The sequence below is a fragment of the Streptopelia decaocto genome (genome assembly GCF_964273445.1).
Source record: "Streptopelia decaocto genome assembly, chromosome: 25".
Lineage (NCBI taxonomy): Eukaryota > Metazoa > Chordata > Aves > Columbiformes > Columbidae > Streptopelia > Streptopelia decaocto.
Genome location: NC_138680.1, coordinates 48,540 through 57,007, shown reverse-complemented (window position 1 = coordinate 57,007; position 8,468 = coordinate 48,540). Strand labels below are relative to the sequence as shown.

General features: G+C 52.2%; 1 protein-coding gene across 1 annotated transcript; it reads right to left on the bottom strand.

Annotated features, from left to right (window-relative positions):
• Positions 1-1,255: 1,255 nt before the first annotated feature.
• On the bottom strand, positions 1,256-2,221 carry LOC309450089 (olfactory receptor 14A16-like; the record flags this gene model as incomplete). The annotated part of the gene is made up of 1 exon (XM_082072753.1): positions 1,256-2,221. The coding sequence occupies one exon, from the start codon at positions 2,219-2,221 to the stop codon at positions 1,256-1,258; it is 966 nt and encodes a 321-aa protein (XP_081928879.1).
• Positions 2,222-8,468: the final 6,247 nt, after the last annotated feature.

Here is an 8,468-nt window from a genome sequence, read left to right as displayed (position 1 = left end):
GAGTCCAACCATAACCTAAATCTGGCACTAAACCATGTCCCTAAGAGCCCCATCTATCTGTGTTTTAAACACCTTCAGTGATGGCGACTCCACAACCTCACTGGGCAGTCTGTTCCGCTGCTTCAAAACCCTTTCCCTGAAGAATTTTTTCCTAATATCCAGTCTAAACCTCCCCATGTGCAACTTGAGGCCATTTCCTCTTGTCCTATCACTTGCTACTTGGGAGAAGAGACTAACACCCACCATGACAAAGCCTCCTTTGAGGTAGTTGTAGACAGCAATAAGCCTCCTTTTCTGAAGGCTAAGCTGCCCCAGCTCCCTCAGCCTCTCCTCATAAGACTGGTGCTCCAGACCCTTCACCAGCCTTGTCGCCCTCCTCTGAACTCTCTCCAGCACCCCAATGTCTTCCTTGCCATGAGGGGCCTAAAACTGACCCCAGGATTCAAGGTGCAGCCTCACCAGTGCCCACTACAAAGGGATGATCACTTCTCTAGTCCTGCTAAAACCTGGATTGAATCAAGGCTTGAACACCTTGGTGTGACCCAGTTTGTGACAGGGTGGACTGCAGACTCCCGAGGTCCCTTCAACCTCAGTTCTCTTATGATCCCATTGCGATGTTGGGCTCTGTTTCTAACTGGAGCAGAGCAGATGATGATGGGGCACGAATCCGCCTGTGCTGTAGGTGACCATCTAAACCAACATCTCAGCCAGCGAACCAGCCAACACCACAATGTGACTCGCTCTGGGCAACGTGTGAGGAGTCCTGGGCAAGGAAGGTTTAGAGGGCATGGGGTGCTGGGCAAGACACAAAATGATCTTGGCTTAATGCTTGTAGGCCAATCAGATGTCAGTTGATGTCAATGAAAATTAAAATAAGAAAAAATGAAGACAAAGATCCAAAGCAAAGGAAGGTGTCAACATACTTTTCTTTATTTTTCTTTTTTCTTTGAGAGGCTTTCTTTTCTTTGAAAAGGAAAGAGTTTTCCAGAACTGGGAATGGATTTAGGACACAAATGTCTTCAGCTCCAGGGGTACAAACAGCTGGTGCGGGTGTAGGTGCCCCGGGAACCCCTGCCCAGGTTCCACCTGCACTGCAAGGTGCTCTTTATTTTGTTTAAATACACAAAGAGCACAGTCAGTGGTTATAAAAGAACAACAGACAGTGAATTTGAAAGGGGATGACAACATTATCACAATAGAAACACCACCAACAACAAAAAATAGAGATGACAGGTCAGGCCTGAAATTAGTTACATTAAAACTCATATGCAGAAGGAGATGGACAGTTTGTTGCTTCAGAAAACCATCCAGTCATCAATTTCCACAGGGCATCCTTGAGCTCCTGGTTCCTCATGCTGTAGATGAGGGGGTTCACTGCTGGAGGCAATATTGAGTACAGAACAGCCATCGCCAGGTCCAGGGATGGGGAGGAGACGGAGGGAGGCTTCAGGTGGGCAAACATGCCTGTGCTCACGTAGAGGGAGAACACAGCCAGGTGAGGGAGACACGTGGAAAACGCTTTGTGCCGTCCCTGCTCAGAGGGGATCCTCAGCACGGCCCTCAAGATCTGCACATAGGACACCACGATGAACGCAAAACATCCAAAACCGAATAACAGACTAAACACAAGAAGCCAAACTTCTCTTAAGTAGGAGTGTGAGCAGGAGAGCTTGAGGATCTGGGGGATTTCACAGAAGAACTGGCCCAGGGCATTGCCCTTGCACAGGGGCAGTGAAAATGTATTGGCCGTGTGCAGCAGAGCATGGAGAAACCCAGTGGCCCAGGCAGCTGCTGCCATGTGGACACAAGCTCTGCTGCCCAGGAGGGTCCCGTAGTGCAGGGGTTTGCAGATGGCAACGTAGCGGTCATAGGACATGGCAGTGAGAAGATACAACTCTCCTGAAATGAAAAAGACAAAGCAAAACAGTTGGGCAGCACATCCCATATAAGAAATGGCCTGGGTGTCCCAGAGGGAATTGGCCATGGATTTGGGGAGAGTGGTGGAGATGCAGCCCAGGTCGAGGAGGGCGAGGTTGAGCAGGAAGAAGTACATGGGGGTGTGGAGGTGCTGATCCCAGGCTATGGTGGTGATGATGAGGCCGTTGCCCAGGAGGGCAGCCAGGTAGATGCCCAGGAAGAGCCAGAAGTGCAAGAGCTGCAGCTCCCGAGTGTCTGCGAATGCCAGGAGGAGGAACTGGGTGATGGAGCTGCTGTTGGGCATTTGCTGTTTCTTGTCATGGGAGCTCTCTTCTAAAAAGTCAATGACAACCTAAAATCAGGACATGCTCCTCTGAGGAAGCCATTCTATTTTTCCTATTAATAACTCCAACTGAACTGCATTTCCTTTCTGTGGTCTGTGCTGGCTGAGTGTGCTGTGAGCAGCAGGACCTTTGCCCATCAGTGGCCAAGCAGCCAGCTCTGCTCTGCTGCAGTGAGGACATGGGAGCTGGTTTCTGAGAGCTTTGATGTTCACAAGCAGTGTCAGATTTTATGCACCATTAATTGAAAAGTTCAGTATCTGCACTCGTGACACTTAAGAGCGCGGACTGCAGAGCAGAGCCTATAGCATGTCATTATAATGATTTTGTCTGTGTTTTTAATTTTCCATCATCACATCTCATTAGTGGATTTTTGTAGGGGTTGAATTCCTCATATATATGACTGAAAATGTGAAGAGTCTTGAGACAAGACAGGCAAAACAGCTCAAGTCTCTGTGCCTCAGTGCAGAGTTATGAGAGCAGCTTTTACCCATTTGCCCTGTGCTTTCACTTGTGCTGCCTTGAAAACGACTTCATAAACAAACCTCTCTTTAAAAGAAAACCCAAAACTGGACTTGTGCTGGAGCAGGGGAGCCCTTTTAGACAGGGCAGATCTGCAAACTCTTCTCTGCCCCAGCCCAGAGGTGGAGATGTGATGGGGAGAGCAGGACACGACCCCTCACAGACAGAAGCAAAGGACTCTGAGAGGAGAGTGCGGAGCCTAAGGAAAGGCTCAGCACCCCTGGGATCCTACAGCAGAGCTGGGCCTTTCTGGGGGCAGCTCATGAGCCCAGCAGGACAGGCAGAGCAGTCAGGGCTCCTGAAGATGGGATGTGCTCAAGGGACAGTCAGATCATTGCCCAGCAGACAACACCCAGCATCATCTGCAGAGAAGGACCAAAAGAGCTGCTGAGCACCCCCTGCTCTGCTGCCTGGAGCTGTCCCTGCCTGCAGCTGTGTCTGTGTCCCCAGGGCTCCTCCTGTCAGTGTCACAGACCCCATCCCACCCGCTGTGTGCTCAGCTCTGCCCTGCAGACCCCTCCCAGCAGCCGGACTGCCCAGGGGCAGCTCTGTGTGGGCGGCTCTGATGGGAACATCAGACCAGCCCTGATGAGGCTGGAAAACTCATCCTGATGCTGACTGCAAGCCATGGCGTGTTGATTTCTGATACTCACACCTTTATTCACCTCTCAGAGTAAGATTTCTGGAATTTCAGTTCCTCCTCCTGAACTGAGACATGAGTTTCTGTTTCCCATTGGCCACATAGACAGCTCAGAGTATGAGACTGATAGAACAGGATCCTTCCCTTTCACAGAGCCCCCGTCTTGTTGTGCTTCTTTAAAAACCTCCTGGGCATGTCCTAAAGTGATCTGGAGCTGTGAGCAGCCCTGACACACACAACACCCTCTCCATAGCAGGACACTGCCCAGCCAGACGTTGCTGCTTCCACCCACAGTTTCTCCCCACAGCACTGTGTGGATCTCCCTGGGCAAGGACCCTGCTCTGCAGGACAGCCCTGGGATCCACTGAGTGCACAACCAGCTTCTCAGATTTTCCAAAATGCTGAACAAGATCCCTGTCCTTACAGATCCCACAAGATGAGCCTGTGACAGTTTTAGGAGGTGCCTCCAGGAGCTACAGCTGCATTGCCCTGCACCCAGAGACTTACCATGGCAAGGGCTGCAAAGGTTTCTCCTCCAGTGAGCTCTCAGTCATCCTCCCAACCCTGACCACCTTCAATCTCTCTCTGCCTTGCTCTTCTCCTGAGATCCCCAGGCAGAGCCCTCAGCCCTGCTGCGTGTGCAGAGGAGCTGCTCCTGGGCAGAGCTGTCTCTCTGCAGCGCTGCCGCTGCCATGAGCTCCCTGTGTCCCAGGAGCCCAGCCCAGCTCAGCAGCACAGGAGCAGCCCAAGGCGCTTTAATGACCCCTCTGGTGGGTTTGGTGCTGACTCCATGAACCTCAGACCCTGAGAGGAACTTGAAACGTCTCAAGAAGTCAAAGTCAGATGCAAACTCCAAAGTTTCTTGTAATGTTAATGGGTCCCACTGAGGGACACTATTGAAGAACTGTGCCCACGGATGGTTAGAGAAGAAAACTGGAGACAGTGATGACAGGTCAGGAAAAGCAAAGTAAAGGTCTCTCTGATGCTGAGTAAACCTGGATGTGTTTCATTAACCAAAGGGCCAAGCCCTGACCCCCAGCCCTGGGAAGGCAGATCCTGTCCCTCCCACGCTGCCCAGGGCCCTTCCTGGGACAGTGTGATGTGGGGCTGTGCAAGGCCAAGGGCAGGACTATGGTCCCACACCTCCCAGGTTCCTGGCTGGGGACAAGGAGGCCATGAGGCCCCTGTGCTGCAAGGACAAGGTGTCTCCTCACAGGCATCAGAGGTGCAGACAACAGCCACAGCCAAGGGGAGAAGGAGCTCATGTCTGGTGGAGGATTTCAGCCTCTTTCCATCCCTTGATCATCTCCACGACAGCCTGTCCTGTGCTGTGGCATCCCCTGCACCTCTGTCCCTGCAGGCTGGAGACATCCCCCCTGCTGCCCCACCTGCTCTTGTCTGAGCATCTTCCTTGCTTTGCTGAGATCTCTCCATCCTCCCCAGCTGGTCCTTGAAGCACAAAGCCTTGGGCTGATGCAGACTCCCTCTGCTGACCTGCTCCCCCACAGCACTGCCCTTCCATCACATTCCTTTCTGCTCATGTCCAGACTGGACCTCCCCAGCTCCACTTTGTCCCTTTACTTCATTCCAATTCTCTTTCTCACTATGAAGAAAACCTCCACCATCTCTGAAACCACCCTTCAAGCACTCTCAGGCTACTCCTGCACTGCTGCAGCCTCCCCAGCGCTGCTGGGCCAAAGCAGCCCAGGTCCCCCAGCACCCCACACCATGTGCACAGGGTCCTGAACCTGCCTTGGCACAGCCCTGCACTCTGCAGTTCCTCCCTGCTGCTCCAACCTGGGAAGCTGCACACTGGCACACACCCGTGTGTGTGGGTCACACCAGTGCTGAACCGAATGGGATGAGAACTGCAGGTGTCTGGTCCCCATGCTCCTCCTCATGCAGCCCCGTGTGCAGCTGCCTTGTTCATGGTGAGTGTGCACCACGGGCTGGTGTGGGGACCTTGGAGTGCCCAGGCCCTTCTCCTCAGGGTCACTGCTCAGCGTGTCAGGTCCTGCTCTGTCCTGATGGATGGGGTTGTTCTCCTGCCCCGGTACAGAACTGGCCACATCTCCTTTTAAAACTTTTAGAGATTCCTGATGGTGGAACCCAAAGTTTCTCCAGGTCTGGACTCTCCCTGCACTGCTGCAGCTGCAGTCCCTCCACTTCTGGCCAGGACAGGGACCACTCACCCAGGGAGCCCGGGTGCCCCCTAAAGAAAAGGGGCCCCAGCCTCTAGGACTCTCCTGAGCCCAGAAAGAGGCCACTACAATGTCAGCAGTAGCAGGTTCCATCAAGAGTTTATTCAAGAAAAAGGAAATAATTTCCAGTTTCCCTATCACAGTCTTTCAGTGCTACTTTCTCCTCCTACCCTGGTGCCTCTCCCTGACTGCTGTGCCCCACTTTCAGTGGCACCAGATTGTTGGGGGGCATGGCCATGTGCCCCCACAGCCCCAGGGCCGTGTCATTGGTGCCCTTACTCCCAAGGGCAAACCCATCTTGTCACTTGTCACATTACGGAGCTCCATACATCCAAGAAACTTCTTCACTTAGAGGGAATCCCACTGCTGATCCTTCCAGCCTTTTTCTCCTGAAAAGCCTGTACCCAGCCATTGCAGCACCCCAAGCTGTGTGACTTGTCCCACATGCCTTGGCTCTTCCTCCATGGATGTCAAACAGCACAGGCTGCAGCTTGTCCTGCTGTGCCCTTGGCTGAGGGCATCAGTGCACAGTTGGGCTGTGGCACCTCAGGTGTAGCGCCTGGCCAAGCTCTGATAGTCTTAGGGAAATCTGGTTGGTAGCAAGAATCCAGGTCTCCATGTGTGCAAAGGTTTGACTTTAGAGCAGAGAAATGTCACAGTGGCTGCAGATGGAAAGTTAGCGCTGAAATTGGGCAACAGGAGAGTGAGCAAGCCCTGCTGTCCCCAAGGACAGAGAGAAACAGGGCTGGGAATGACAGACCTGGAAGGAAACGTGTGTTTAGTCAGTGGTGTCTCTGCTGCCCCTGAGGTACTTGGGCAGAGGTGTCACTGATCTCTAGGAAGGACAAGGTGCTGCTGACGGGCCCAATGTGACAATGGTTTGTCTGTTTCTCAGTTGTGTTATCAAGGGGGTGCAAACAGGGTGGTGAAAAGAAAGGAAGGAAATTTGGAAGTGTAACTGTACCCATGGACACCCTGGTGTGATGTTCTTCCTATTCATGGGCTGCCCTACACCTACTGGATAGAGAAGGGACAGATCTTGCGATGCTTCAGAGGTGGGAACGAGTTTCTTGCACAAAGGCACCGAATCTGTCTGCAGTGCTGTCTGTGTGTCTGTCCCACACTCACTGTGAATGGGGATGGCTGCCCTGGACATGACCATCGCTGTCCCTCCCAAGGCATGTAGGGGTGTGTGAGAGCCTTGGCACCTCGTGTAACGCTGCAGGGTTGTAATTGGCATTAAAAGGAATAAGGGCCCTGAATTTGATTTGTCAACAGAATTATAGAATCATTTCAGCTGGAAGAGATCCTCAGGATTATCGAATCCACCCATAACCTAACTAGCACTAACCCATGTCTCTAAGAACCTCGTCTAAATGCCTTTTAAACCCCTCCAGGGATGATGACTTCACCACTTCCCTGGGCAGCCTGTTCCACTGCTTCACAACCTTTTCCATGAAGAAATGTCTCCAAATATCCAATCTGAACCTTCCCTGGCACAACTTGAGGCCATTTCCTCTAGTTCTATCACTTGCTACTTGGGAGAAGAGACCAACACCCTTCATGCTACAACTTCCTTTCAGGCAGTTGTAGACAGCGAGAAGGTCTCCCCTCGGCCTCTTTTTTTCCAGGCTAAACAGCCTCAGGTCCCTCAGTCGCTCCACGTGAGACTTGTGCTCCAGCCTCTTCACCAGATCTGTTGTCTTTCTCTGAACTCACTCCAGCACCTCAAGGTCTTTTTTTTGTGAGGGGGCCAAAACTGACCCCAGGATTTGAGGTTTGGCCTCCCCAGTGCCCAGTACAGGGGATGGTCACTGCCCTGGGCCTGCTGACCACACTATTCCTGATACAAGCCAGGATGCTGGTAGCCTTTTTGGCCACCTGGGCACATGCTGGCCCATGTTCAGCTGCTGTCAACCAACACCCACAGATCACTCCCTGCCAGGCAGCTTTCCAGCCACTCTTCCCTGAGCCCATAGCGCTGCCTTGAGTTGTTGTGACCCAAGAGTACACCCTGGCGCTTGCCCTTGTTAAACCTCAGACAACTGGTCTCAGCCCAATGATCTGAAGAGTTTATAGCCATCCATTGCAGTGCTCCAGTTCTGAGAGTCATCCCACCATGTTTCTGTCATGACAATTAAATCACAACTTTTCTGCCTCACAAGGGCTTCCAGCTCCTCCTGTTTGTTGTCCGTGCTGTGTGCGTTCGTACAGATGCACTTCAGCTGGGCCACTGATTGCACTGGGTCGGCAGACAGAAGGGCATCGCTAGCACTGCCCTCAGATGCCAGCATGTCGCCCTTGACTGTGGCTCTGCCACATCTGGTTTCATCTCCTCCCCTTCAAATCTAAATCCCTCTCAAGAAGCCCTGCTAAATTATTGTGGTCCATAAAATAAGACTAAGAATCTTACTTTTTTGTTGTTGTTTTCTAACACTGTCTGAACTCTGGTCAGCAAGAAGAAGAGTGGTTGACAGAGTCTGTTATCTGAGAGTAACATGTTCCTGTATCTTTCTCATCTTTCTATGCTGAAGGATTCCTTCCCTTGCAAGACCCGCTCCTGTCAGGTTGGACTTTGCCTCCAGACGTGGCGCAGCCTCTTCCACTGTGACATCAGCCACTGCCATTGATGTCACAAAGCAGCATCAGCGCTGAGGTCGGCACAGCAGGGTATAAGACCAGGGGTCTCCCTGCGCCTCGGTCACTCTCGATCTTGAGGGAACTGAGATCGCAGAGTTTTTGGCTCACTCCTGAGCGAGCGAAATGCTTGTTACCTGCACCTCAGCAGGTACCAAGAGTCAGACACAGAAGGTTCAAGGTCTGAACAGGTATGTTTGAAAAATCCTC